Source organism: Myxocyprinus asiaticus, chromosome 36, assembly GCF_019703515.2.
Source record: "Myxocyprinus asiaticus isolate MX2 ecotype Aquarium Trade chromosome 36, UBuf_Myxa_2, whole genome shotgun sequence".
Taxonomy (NCBI): Eukaryota; Metazoa; Chordata; class Actinopteri; order Cypriniformes; family Catostomidae; genus Myxocyprinus; species Myxocyprinus asiaticus.
In genome coordinates this window covers 30022761-30037362 of record NC_059379.1, presented here as the reverse complement: position 1 = coordinate 30037362, position 14602 = coordinate 30022761, and the positions used below count along the sequence as shown (strand labels likewise).

General features: G+C 36.7%; 1 protein-coding gene across 1 annotated transcript; it reads right to left on the bottom strand.

Annotated features, from left to right (window-relative positions):
* Position 1: 1 nt before the first annotated feature.
* Positions 2–13892, bottom strand: LOC127427419 (ras-related C3 botulinum toxin substrate 3-like). The gene is made up of 6 exons (XM_051675025.1): positions 13651–13892; positions 9619–9690; positions 7612–7729; positions 6442–6504; positions 4566–4725; positions 2–1407 (listed from the first exon to the last, which is right to left on the bottom strand). The coding sequence occupies exons 1-6, from the start codon at positions 13683–13685 to the stop codon at positions 1277–1279; spliced, it is 579 nt and encodes a 192-aa protein (XP_051530985.1). The 5' UTR covers positions 13686–13892; the 3' UTR covers positions 2–1276.
* Between the last annotated feature and the right edge of the window lie 710 nt (positions 13893–14602).

The following is a 14602-nucleotide window of genomic DNA, read 5'->3' as shown; positions in this document are numbered from 1 at the left end:
ATATGGGTATAACATGAATAGATTTATTCATTAATGCATTCCTTGTCTAAAACATTTTTAAATATACTATATTACATCATGGAAATGTCTTTTGGCAGCTGTGAAAATCATCTTTTTTTTGTCCATTTTGAGAGTTATTTACAAAGAGAGGGAGTGCTGTAGCACCGACGCAGGATACTGTTTGTGACCATATAGACTTCAGAGCTCACACTCAGCCACACCACTGCACATCACATGCAGACACATTAACAAAGTTTCCAAAGTGGGAAAAATCGAGAACAAATGCCCATGCTCGTCCTTCAATTAAAGAGACTGGGGTTAGCAAAGCTTCTCGTTGTGGCATGCAAGACACTCGTATGCACCCATTAATGGGCATTTGTTCAAATAAAGCTTGGATATTTTGGATAATGAAGCTTTACCGTAACACCCTTCATCACAGATCAGGGTGGAAAAAAAGGATGAACATGGTTTAAAATACATTAAAAAACTAGAAAAGAAAGAAAATTCAAAAACAGTGTATTCACTCACAAAATTGTTGATTTTTGTATCAACATGAAAGTAGAGACACAATGTTCCAGTTTCACAGTCAGCTTCCCTAGTGTTTACAAAGTTGTTTGAGTTTCTAAAGAAGAAAACATTTAGCGTTCATAACTGAATGTGGCTTAAAGTCAACATGAAATCCAAAGTGACCCTATTTACTTTCTTGTTACATGTTCCCTATCATATTGTGAACGATTCAATGGTGCGTGGTAATCCAAAAAACAAAACAAAAAAAAAAACGCTTTTTTCTCGTTGAAAATCCTGTTTCATTCAGAAATGTCACATTACGGAAGTAAAATGGGTTGCGAATCCGGTTTCATCTAGACTTTAACACCACTAGGAATGCTAATACTGTAATGGTTAGCTTTGTACAAGACTGTCTAAATCAACAGAAATTTCCCATTTCTTTGACGCTTCCTTTACAACACCAAGAAACACTTCCTTACAGTATGTCAACAATTACATTGTACCACTACAGTAAAACTTCTCATATAAACAATATGAAATGGAATATTACGTCTCTGGACACGTGATGCCGCGAAAACAAAAGCCATCTACCACGAGCTTTCCCATCGCCTGGACGACACCTCTAAGTCTATCCAATGGTTCATATACATTAGAACTTCATGGGCGGCTATCACCGAACCTGTAAGAGTAGTACAATATATTTCCCAAGAGGCTGATTAAAAATATTGTAGTTTTGTGTAAGGGTGCCAGGAATTGTCATCGCTTCAGCTCAGAAGAGAGTGCACCTCTTGCCGCGTTTTTTGACAGGTGGAGGGCACAGGACAGCACGGATTGCCTCATCAAATACAGTCTTTAAACCACGCTGAGTCAAAGCCGAACATTCCAGGTACTTCACTGCACCTGTAGGATAAGAACAGGAAAGAATTACTTAACATTTTCAAATGTTTTTCAAAATAACTTTTTTGGGGGGGGGGATTTTCTCCCCTTTTCTCCCCAATTTGGAATGCCCAATTCCCAGTGTGCTCTAGGTCCTTGTGGTGGTGTAGTGACTCGCCTCAAATCGTTACCACGGTAGACATAGCGAGTGTGGAGGCTCACGCTATTCTCTGCGGCATCCAAGCACCACTCACCACATGCCCCACCGAGAGCGAGAACAACATTATAGCGACCATGAGGAGGTTAACCCAACGTGACTCTACCCACCCTAGCAACCGGGCCAATTGGTTGCTTAGGAAGCCTGACTGGAGTCACTCAGCTTGCACTGGATTCAAACTTGCGACTCCAGTTGTGGTAGTCAGTGTCTTTACTTGCCGAGTTACCCAGGCCCCTATAAACTACATTCTTAAAAAAAAACATGATTGATGCTTGCAATTGAAGAACTAGGCTGTGGTTGGCCATCAGGACATTGCTATGCGGTTGCTAGTAGGGCTGTGTCGATACAATCAAATATCGATATATTGTGATACTTTTTCTTACAATATTGTATTGATACTTTAGATCCATGTATTGATATTATATTCAACAATGTGTATTCATATCAAGTCCAGTATTTCAAAAAAGAAGCTGGTCGTCTAAATAGGTGCACACTCTGAAAGCAGTGTTCCTCAGTGAGGTCAGAGACGCTTCTGTGATTATTGAGAGACACAGAAACAGCCCGTTTATCTTGCGGATACGCTGGGCTTCTCTCACACGTTTGGCTCTAGGGACAGGAAAAAATATTCATTTGCCGCTTAATCGCGATCTTCGTTTTAACGATCCTGATGTTGATTTCTTAAATCCCAAGATCGCTCTTTTATTCTACTTGAAACCCTCTACAATGCACATAAATCACTTGAATATGCAACTAAAAATGTCTGTGATTAGCCACTTGCTGGTAATTTTTCAGATTTCACTCATTTCGGTTCGGTTCACGATACTGAGCTCACGGTTCAGTTCACGATTCTTTAAACTAAACCTGAATCAAGAAAAGTAAAGATTGAAAGTTTTTTTATTATTAGTCAAGTCATTTTTATTTGTATAGTGCTTTTCACAACACACATCGTTTGAAAGCAGCTTTACAGAAAATCATGCATTAACAGAAAATGAAACTGTAATATATAGAAACGTATTATTATTATTACTTTAAAGACATATGCAAAACAGTTCCTTTCCTTTGAAATGTAAAGTGCTAAATGGTCCATCAGAGGTGTACTGGGATTAAAAATCTGCCCAGAACAGGGCAATGGTGATACCAAATGGAAATGTTTGCTAATAATTCTGCTTGCTGAAAAGACAGAACTACATTAGATCCTGATTACATCCATTTAAAATATGTTAAATTAAAATAGATTACATCTAAATATTTTTTTTTTCAAAAATACATTTTTAATGGAAGTGCATGCTTATCCTGTTAAATAATAATAATTTATTTATGAAATCAAATCAGACATGACATTAGGATTATATTCCCCCATAGCATTATTATAATATTTGGCATTATATATAGTAGATTAAAATGGCACTCTCATTAAACCTCTGTAAACTTCACATTTATTTTGAGCAATCAGAGCAGATCACTCTCGCGCTTCGAACGGACAATCGATCCCTTGCCCTAAAAAGACGTCTCTCTCCCTCTCCTGGTGCTCCCCGTATTACATTTCGCTTTTCAGTTTCAGTTTTCGCAGTTTCAGCTGAATTCATCGTACAACACCTGTGGCTACTAGTGTCCAATCTTATTTTAGAGCTTTTTGTGTGCAATGAAGTGACTTTCATTTGTATGCCTGCATTGCGTAGGCATAGGACGTCACGCAAATTGGATAGAATTGACACTTAAGAAAAAAAAGTCCAATCTCCACAATGCACAGTCACATTTTTGAACCGAGATGTATCGTGCCATGAAAAACCGTTACACCCCTAATTAAAAAATTATCTAAATATGTAAAACTATTGTTTTTGAGTTGTTGATTATAAATATAGAAACAATACATTTCAATTTTATAGCAAAATATTCCGATTTATGTAAATATATAAGTAGTCATTGGCAGTGCGTCATGGGAGTGAGCAGTTGTTGCAGAGCTGTTCTGGTGTGAAAGAGCACCAATTCTGCTATCAGATACGTTTTTTTTAAATAAAGTTGAAATAATGCAGACTGATGGCATCGACAGAAGCATATACCATCGATTAATAACCTCTGAGCTCACGGTAGGTCTGTCTTATTGATAATAATCAATTCCCCACATGGAAGTAATTAAAGGGAATTTTACTTCCGGGACGAGACAGTTACACTCTATATCCAAATTACGTGGTTAAACAATTGTCAAAACAAAGACAACAGCATTTCTCACTGTTCCACAATGGCGGCTTTCTCAAATTCTCAAAACTCCTAAATTATATGCACAGTAGTCTAACATAAGCCTAACAACTTGCTCTAAAACACATTCAAATAAAAAAGTGTTGACGTATGACGTAATTATTCATTCCAGTCAGGTGTTTTTGCAGTCTGGCCCATGCAAGGTCCTAATTACACCACTGGTTCCTGCTAAATGTCAGAGACAATTATTTGGAGCACTGGTCTTGCATAAGTCAGCTTGCATAAAACACTTCACACTTGGGCTACTTGCAGAATACAGACCAATATGACAAAGAGCCCTTCTATTGCAGCTGACAGGTGGCTCTCTTAGGAGAGGCCATTTTGTGTATTGAACATCTTTCTCTGACAGCCACTCCTCCCACACACACTCGGCTCATGCTGGACCTCCACCGGTCAGACAATGAGCCTCTGTGTGCGGCCCACTCCACTAAACAACTTGAGCATATGACAACGCAACCAGCATCCCACTCCCTTAGTGACACCAACTCAATATCTCTATTATAGTTTGCTGAAACATGCCTCCAGTAATGGAAGGTATGTACAGTATGATTTTACAGCTTTCCTGCTGTCTGGATTTATAATTCAAGGTTCAAGATGAAAGTGTTACAATATTACTTTGGTTTCATAATTTAGGGTTCTAGTTCTCTTGGGGTCTGTAATGTTGTCAAGCTAATTTCTGACCATAAACACCCCTTTTCCCTGTCCTCACCGATCTCACGGGCCATGGCCAGGCCCTGGGGGTAGGTGATGGGTGAAAGCTTTTTGTCCCGCAGCCTTTCTATAGTGTCCTTATCATCTCGCAGGTCCAGTTTGGTGCCCACCAGGATGATCGGTGTGTTGGGACAGTGATGTCGCACCTCAGGGTACCACTGGTTCAAGAGGACACATTACAAAAGTTAGTCTTGCATTAAAAAAAATAATAGTAACAATAATTATAATATATATATATATATATATATATATACACACACATAGTAAAATATATAATACATTTATAGCATTGCACCTTTCATAAATAAATTCATTGCGTTTCCATCCACTACAACATGCATATTATCTTAAGGAATAGTTTACACAAAAATGAAAATTCTCAAAATTACCCAAAAATGAAATTTCTGCAGAACACAAAGATTTTTAGAAGAACATTTCAGCTCTGTAGGTCCTTACAATGCAAGTGAATGGTAACTGGAACTTTGAAGCTCAAAGAGCACATAAAGGCAGCATAAAAGTAATCCATAAGACCCAGTGGTTTAATCAGAATTTAATTTAATGTCTTCAGAAGCAATATAATAGGTGTTGGTGAGAAACAGATCAATATTTAAGTCCTTTTGTACTATAAATCTCCACTTTCACTTTCACATTCTTTTTTTGTCTTTAGCAGCTTGCATTCTTTGTGCATATTGCCACCTACTGGGCAGGGAGGATAATTTATAGTAAAAAAGGACTTAAACATTTATCTGTTTCTCACCCACACCTATCATATTGCTATTTAACCACTGGAGTTGTATGGATTTCTTTTATGCTGCCTTTATGTGCTTTTTGGAGCGTCAAAGTTCTGGCCACCGTTTAACTGAATTGTATGGACCAACAGAGCTGAGATATTCTCCTAAAAATCTTCGTTTGTGTTCAGCAGAAAAAAGAAAGTCATATGGGATGGCATGAGGGTGAGTACATTTTCATTTTTTGGTGAACTATCCATTTAAGGAGCCCGCCTTGTTATGATGGAGCAGCTAAATGACCTCCTTGCTTCAGAGAGAGTTGTATTTACGGTATTGGAGCAATTGTACATTGTTTTTTTAAATGCTGCCACACCAGGAGACGCCGCAGAATGAGTGTAATATTTCGTATGATGAGAGCTGAAATGGTTGTGATGCCCACACGCTGCCAACCTCTGTATACCAGAGAGCGCCCGCGCTCAAAACTGTTCTGACTGATTGTGAGGACTCCCTTTAACGACCAGCTGTGGGTTAAACAATTACGAATGTCAAGGGCTATGTTCGGAAAATTGTGTACCAAGGTCGGACCTTTCATTGGTCCAGTCACATCAAGTATCACACACCCATCAAACATGCACAAATGGTCCAAAAACGTCATCCTTTTTTGAATAAACAGTTTTTAATCGCTTTAATGCACATTCTTACTCATGCCAAACTCTAGAAAATCCACCTGTCAAGCACAATAAGCTTTTAAGCTAATTTTGAGTTTATGTGCATATCAAGTGTTTCCATTCAAGTTTTCTTATGCTCAAATTTTACATTTGAATTAAAAACTAGTTTTTAAAAAAAAAAAAATTATCCAGGAGTCCATGGACTACTTTTATGGTACATTTGGCTGCTTTTTTAAGCTTTGAAGGGAGTCAATATCAACTGCCATTGTATATAACAGGGAACTGGGATATACTGTACATGAAAACTTGTCCTTTTGTTTTAGTGTGAACTGAAATAGTGTTAATTAAAAATGTTGATACTCTTCTCCAGCATGGTATCAAAATTTTTGCTGTAGCTAAAACTAGATATAGGCTGTTTTGTCTGCTTTGCATGCTATTTCCCCCCAAAACAATACAAGTCAGTTGTTTTAACACTCACCTTTGCACGGACATTCTCAAAGGATGCTGGACTCACTAAAGAAAAGCATATTAAGAACACATCCTGTACAGGAAACAGAGGAAACTGTTAATAAGCTTTTATGATACTGCACATATAACCCCAAATAAATGAAATTATTTATCCACTTCCTGTTGTTGTGCAGGAGACAACTGACATATTATGGTACTAGGAGACTCACACTTTACACAGTTATTAGTAGACCCACTGAGAATCAGTTTATGCAGAATTTTACATAAAGTCCAGCTGATTTCTACAGTATTGGAAGACCAGTCAAATCCCCTGCCCCTTTGCGTTTTCGTTTCTTACATTTTTATGGGCTAATTTAAAGGGATAGTTCGCCCAAAAATGAAAATTCTCTCATCACTTACTCATCCTAGATGTGTATGATTTCTTTCTTCTGCAGAACACAAACAAAGATTTTTAGAAGAAGATTTAAGCTCGGTTGGTCCTCACAATGCAAGTGAATGGTGACCAAAACTCAGAAAGTCCAAAAAGGACATAAAGGCAGCATAAAAATAATCCATATGACTCCAGTGGTTAAATCAATGTTTTCTGAAGCGATATGATAGATGTGGGTGAGGAACAGATCAATATTTATGTCCTTTATTACTATAAATCTCCACTTCCATTTCCACATTCTTTTTTTGTTTTTGGCAATTTGCATTCTTTGTGCATATTGCCACCTACTGGTCCCGACAAAGTAGGGTCAAAGGTGGAGATTTATAGTATAAAAGGACTTAAATATTAATGTGTTTCTCGCCCACACCTATCATATAATTTCTGAAGATATATATTTAATCCACTGAAGTCATATGGATTACTTTTATGCTGCCTTTGTGCTTTTTGGAGATTCAAAGTTCTGGTCACCATTCACTTGCATTGTATGGACCTACAGAGCTGAAATGTTCTTCTAAAAATCTTCATTTGTGTTCAGCAAAAGAAAGAAAGTCATACACATCTGGGATGGCATGAGGGTGAGTAAAAGATGAAAGGATTTTCATTTTTGAGTGAACTATCCCTTTATTTATGGTTTTGTGTTTAAATAAATTCTGCAGATGCCCCTCAAAATCAGCTCAATTTTCTTTTTTTGAAAAGGTTTGCAATTTCCGTCCGGGCCTAGATATTAGTCAAGAAGATGAAGATACCCACCGTCTGTGGGTATGAGAGGGGACGAAGGCGGTCATAGTCTTCCTGTCCTGCTGTATCCCATAAGCCAAGGTTGACTGGTTTTCCATCGACCATCACATTGGCAGAGTAGTTGTCAAATCTGAAAAAGGCCCCAGTTGATTGATATTACAACCTCACTAAACATTTGGCACGACACAAATGACATCCGAATAAGTCGTTGTCACCATAGTTCAGAAACTTGACTTTCATTCCGAACCATTAACCGTTCCTGAATGCACAGTCATCTCTATAATGAATAGAACAATTACTCAAAAACGTATTCCAAAGTGTCACATTCCTGAATAACATCAACTCTCACATTTTTGGAATATCTCCCTGCAAAGCATCAGGGCATAGTTCACTTGATCTTTAGAAAAGTTAACTAATTGACTCATTGCAAATCAGTGTTGTCACATGCACGTCTTGGCAAGTGAAACAGCAAAATAGGTCCCAGACCAGCAGTGAGACCAATAAATCATGTGACTAGTATGGGAGTGTGACTGGGCGTAAGCCTTTGTGTAAACAAATTGTAAAGTCAACTTGAAATCAAAATTGACACTCTTTACTTTCTAAATGCATATTCCTGGTCTTATTGTGCACAATTCATTAATGAACATTACAGGTTTCCCACACATTTTGACCAATGAATTTCCATGACTTTTCCAATAGAGCGCAACAGCCTGGTTCCAGAAATAAAAATTCCATAAATTTTTTTTCCATATATAAATTGATTTTCAACGATAACTTCTAAACCTTAAAAAAAAAAAAAAAAAAAAAAAAGACCTACAGTGAACTCAAGGTTGTTCAGTGATGGCACATGCTTCTGTTAAAGCCATCGGTCTGTGTTATTTCAACGTAATTCCTAAAAATCATGTTTAATAGCGGAATTCCTGGTGAACAACTACATTACCCATGGTCCAGCAGAGAAAGATCAACCAATCAGAGAACTGCAGCCAACAAAGCCGACCAAACAAGTCCAGGAGCATCACAACCGAGTCAATCTCCCTACACTCTCAAACTACATATATATTTGTATAAATCAGAATATTTTGCAGTAAACTTAAAATATATTGTTTCTATACTTACAATATAATCAAAAATCTAAAATCAATAGTTTTATCTATTTCTATTGTTTTTTACTTGAATTCGTCATTTGCAATGCTGCATGGGATTCGTGCCCTCGTGAAAGACGTTAAATACACAGTTTTGTACCTTCGTCTTTTTGTCTGATTTTCAAATATTTATTGCTTTAAATCAAAGCTTGTACTGTTGCGATTCACCTTGGATCTGGTTGGTTTGGTTCAGGGCTTAGGATCTTATGAAAAGTAAAATGGACAAAATTAATGGGAGAAATACTTCCGGAATCCAGAACCCAGACGGCTGAAAATGAGGGTGGGCGCTCTATAGCTTGTGATTATAGCTTGTGAATGTGGATTTTTTTAAGATCATATTATAGAGATTTCACTGTCATAGAGCTATTTCTTGCAGATAAAATATTTTAGAGCTAAACACTTTTATACTCACTTCACTACAAACATTTCCAAGATTTAATGATATTTTATTAATACCCATGACTTTTTCAGCCCTGGAAATAACAATTCTAAAATTCCCTGATATATCCCTGGGGACCCTGACGTTATTCCATAGGAAAAATAAAATGTATTTGTTACTTTGATCAAAATGAAAAAACTTGCTCCGCCTCCAAAATGACTTTTTGGCTAACCTCATGAATCCCTCTAGCTTTTTAAACCCCTCCCCTCTTACCACCGTGGGTTCAATTCTGGTATGGATCGCCCAGTTTTTACAATCCAATCAATTCCTGATCGATAAAATAAAGTCCTGTCCTACATTTTTATTGATTAGTTTGAATATCTTGTTTTAATCGGAAATACATTTGATTATGGAAGTAAAAGGGGTTGTGAACACCGTTTCATGATGACAAAACTATAACAGGTGCATACTATCAGACTGAAGTGATCAGATACTCACACAGTGGGTATGTACTCGCCAGGGAAGGCATTTGTGGTGTAGCTGATCAACAGGCAGGTCTTACCAACCGCCCTGGGGAAAAACATGAGAGAGCGATTAATTTGATATCTCTGAAATTTATTTTTGTCAATTCAAAGCAGTCATAGAAGAAATAAAGGTGAAAAGGCCACTCATAACAGTACATCAATGTCGGTTTCTTCAACCACAGGCACATTAAAGGGATAGTTCACCCAAAAATGAAAATTCTCTCATCATTTATTCACCCTCATGCCATCCCAGATGTGTCTGACTTTCTTTCTTCTGCAGAACACAAATGAAGATTTTTAGAAGAATATTTCAGCTCTGTAGGTCCATACAATGCAAGTGAATGGTGACCAGAACTTTGAAACTCCAAAAAGCACATAAAGGCAGCATAAAAGTAATCCATACGACTCCAGTGGTTTAATCCATATCTTCTGAAGCGATTATAATAGATGTGAGTAAGAAACAGATCAAGTCCTTTCTTAAAGGAATATTCCGGGTTCAACAAGTTAAGCTCAACTGACAGTGTTTGTGGCATAATATTGATTACCACAAATTTATTTTGAATCATCCCTCCTTTTCTTTAAAAAAAAAAAAAAGCCAAAATATGGGTAACAGTAAGGCACTTACAATGGAAGTGAATGGGAAAAATTTTTGAACGTTTAAATACTCACTGATTCAAAAGTTTAGCCACAAGCATGCTTGGGGAGTAACGGAATACTTGTAACGGTATTACCTAATCAGGATACAAAACATGTGTAACTAATCCGTTAGTTGCATAAAAACTCAACGTATTCAGATTACAATTACATTTAGTAAAACCTGCGATTACTAGCAGGATTGCAATTTTCAATATAAAAAAATAAACAAAAGATCCTCCTGGCATAAAATGATAAAGACGGCTGCTTGCTTTATAGTGGTACAATATAATGGTTTAGTACAGAATACAACATTACAGTTCAGTGCAATTTATACCTTCCAGCTGTGAAGATGCAGTGATTTTCAAAGAACTCGATACATAATTTAAAGAAGCATTTAAAGGTAAGACCCATACGAAAATCATTTTAGCTAGGATAGATAAAATTAGTGTTCCCTAATTTCGCCATCAGACCGTCTGTCGATCATTTTCGCGGGAGTAGGAATAGAAGCTGATAAACGATCTCTGCCCCCGGCAAACGGCCAGTATTCCGGTACACTGGACGCCTACTGTCGAAACTTTAGTGTAACTTCTCATTTCCATCTTAACTTCAGTTGAAACTCTAAAATTATTCTCTGAAATGCGTTCATGCTGTATTGACAACTGTAATTGGGACAGTATATCTTTTTTCTTTGTTAAAAAAAAATCAAGATTGTACACATGAATACCAAATTAATTGAAAATGTTATTAAGTTCTTAGGGGAATAATAATAATAATAATAATAATAATAATAACAATGATGAAGATAGCCTGTGATCTACCTGTTGCAGTTGGAAGTTAATAAATGGTCAGTGCCAATTAGTCTACATGCTAACTGCAATACATGGCAGAATTCAACTTGGCAGTGTTTTTGAATCTGAGGTATATCACATCAGATTTTGTTTAATGTTAACCAAGACATAATTCAGTGCATCTGTTCTAACTGTATTTGCTTGATGAGAAAATAAACTATTTTCTGTAACAGATAGAGGACTCACCTGATTTGGTTAAAAATGCAGAGTTGTTCTACATTTGAACATATTCTGTTTTACTTATTAGGAGGCACTGTCCCTGTTTGTCATGTTTTTTTTCCTATACTGTATATAATAATAGCTACATCACTCATCACTCAGGCATGATTAAAGGTCTTTGAGAAAATACTGCTTTTGACTTTATTCACATATGCGATCTTGAGGTAATCAGAAAGTAAATAAAAGTAATCTGGTTACATTACTTTCTTATTGAGGTAACTGGATTAAGTTACTGAATATATTTCTAATAAGTAATCTGTATTTGTAATAGATTATATTTAAAAAGTAACCCTCCCAACCTTGGCCACAAGACATAAAGGATATGCATGTAAACATGATTTTAATGTGATAAAATCACTTACCTTTTCTGTGTTATAGCCAATTTTACAACTTCGTTACCATGACGATGTATTGTCAACAAATCCTAAAACTCTAAAATGACTGTAAAAATTATGATTTAAACAACTTTACAGCTCAAATAATACACGAGTTTTATCAGAAGGATTAATGCAAGTACTTTTATAAAATTATACGCTTCAGATTTCTGCTATTAAACCCTCAAAAATTGTCCCCATCCATTTCCATTGTAAGTGCCTCACTGTAACCTTTAAAGAAAAGGAGGGACGAGTCGAAATTAATTATTGTGGTAATCAACATTATGCCACAAATTCTGTCGATTGAGCTTAAATTGTATTGAACCCGGAACATTCCTTTAATATAAATGTCCACTTTCACTTCTAGATTCTTCTTTTGTATTTTGTGATTTGCATTATTCGTGCATATCGCCAACTACTGGGCAAGGAGGAGAATTTATAGTAAAAAAGGACATAAATATTGATCTGTTTCTCACCCACACCTATTATATCACTTCTGAAGTTATAGGTTAAACCACTAAAGTCGTATGGATTACTTTTATGCTGCCTTTGTGCTTTTTGGAGCTTCAGAATTTTGGCCACAATTCACTTGCATTGAATGGACCTACAGAGCTGAAATATTCTTGTAAAAATCTTCATTTGTGTTCAGCAGAAGAAAGTCATACACATCTGGGATGGCATGAGGGTGAGTAAATGATGAGAGATGTTTCATTTTTGGGTGAACTAACCCTTTGAGCCCTGTTGACTTTTTGAAAATAAACTCTGTTAAAATGCACTTTTCATGTTTTCAATACTTTTTTGTCCACAACAATGTCCAACAGTGTATATACATTCATCACGGGATAATTATTAAATAAACATATTTTTTCTTTTTTTTTTTTTTCATTTTTCTGAACCATTGTGAACTCTTCCACCACAATGTAATTTCCATAACATTTCTCAAATTTCATTTCAAGCATGCTCTTCACACTAACTTTAAAAACAAACCTTTAATAATTTTTAAAATTTAAAAATTAGCCAAATATTTTTAAAATCTCGGCCTGGGACCAGGGTGAAACAAGAGGCTTTTGAAAAGTAACAAAAGTACATGATGCATGATAAAAACGTTTCACAAAAAAGGGAAAAGGCTGGAAAAAAATAAAATAAATAAAAAATTTAAAAAAAGGTATTTTTATAGAAAAATCTATCCCTGGGACATAAAAGTGCCTGTAGTAGAAGAAACTCCTCAACAAGAATAAGGTTGTATCCTGTCAAACTATTTGATAATGCTTCTGTGCTCATTGTGAGGGTGCTAGTGTGCCAGTGACAGACCCTGTCCCAGATTCACACCCGCCCAAGGGCACACACACGCCTGCAGTGCTCCATTACATTAGGAATGAAACGCATAGTGACAGCAGGGGAAACACACTCTCTCGCGCACATGCACGCGCAGCACACACTTCTAGTGCACGCTCGTGCGCTTAAGAGGGAGTGGTAACCATAGCATAGAGCAGCGTTTGTGCTTCAGGTTTTTACCATTCAATATGGCACAGTATACAACACCCTGATAAACAACTGTCTGGTTGCAAAGAAAATACGCGTTTCTGTTGAAAGCCTATTCATCTAATCTCCAATAATCAATGCATACTGACAAACCCCACGTGCATTAATGAATCAGAATAGTATTGACATGAAGCAATCAATTTCTCATGATGTGATGCGCCCATTACAATAGCAATTCAGATTCCCATAATAGCTGGTATATTGCATGCAATCTACATGCATACAAATACTAATTATTAAATATAAGGTATTCCGTTAAGCAAATGATAAAATGCAAAGGCAAATACTAGGCATCGATGCACTGCAATACCACACACGGGTTTTCAAGGATGCTGTTCTCCATCACTTCCAAAACACACACACACACAAAAACACAAGGCTACTTACCCATCGCCGACAACCACGCATTTAATAGCTTGCATTTGTGGACAGGCAGACTGCTTCACTGCACGGGTGTAAATATATCTGATTTTGATACAGCTCTTAGTTATCCCGAGAAATGACAGATATCTGCAAAAATACGGTCACTGCCCTCTTTGCAGCAGCGGGTTTGACGACGAACATCACCGAGACCTTCCTGAATAAGCCGAACGAATTTAAAGGGACAGGAGCCCACACAGCGTTCATGGCTATGTGCCAAATTGCATCCTATCTTGGTAATTACTGAGTACTACCAGAGATGATTTAGTAGAGACGGGCCACTTCAATAAAAATGAATGGGATAAATTGGAACGCTCAACGGATGTAGAAAGGAAGTCCCGCCCTACAGGAAAAAGAGCCAATCACCTTTTTGATACAGACATAACCTGTCAATCAACTCCATAACGCACATGTGCATTAGCTATACAAGCCGGGGAAATAGCGTTATTTAGCGTAATATGAGATAACAAAAATCACAATTTATGATACCAGTATTGTCAGATTTTATTGCTGATTTATAATATGTTCTTTGATCGTAATCTTAAACAACCGTTTTTGAGATTTTGGTCTTTCTCCATTCAAGTAGATAGGAGCTGCACTGGCATGACTGGAAATAACATCCCAAGAGAATTCCAAAGATGGCCGACAGTGGACAGACTTTCAAAATTAGTGAAACAATAGGCATTACTGACAATAAACTGTTCAAACAGTAGTTGCTACACTGTAGTTGTTTACATGCTACAATGTTGTAATGACCTCATTGTTTTGCATGTAATTGGCATGCCAGTTATTACTTTGGAAATACATTTACAATTTACATTTTTTAAATCTTTTTTTTTTTTACATTTTTTATTCAATTTTACCCAAAACTTTTGGCAGTCGATCAGATAATGAGTCCAAAAAGAGATAAAAGAGAGTT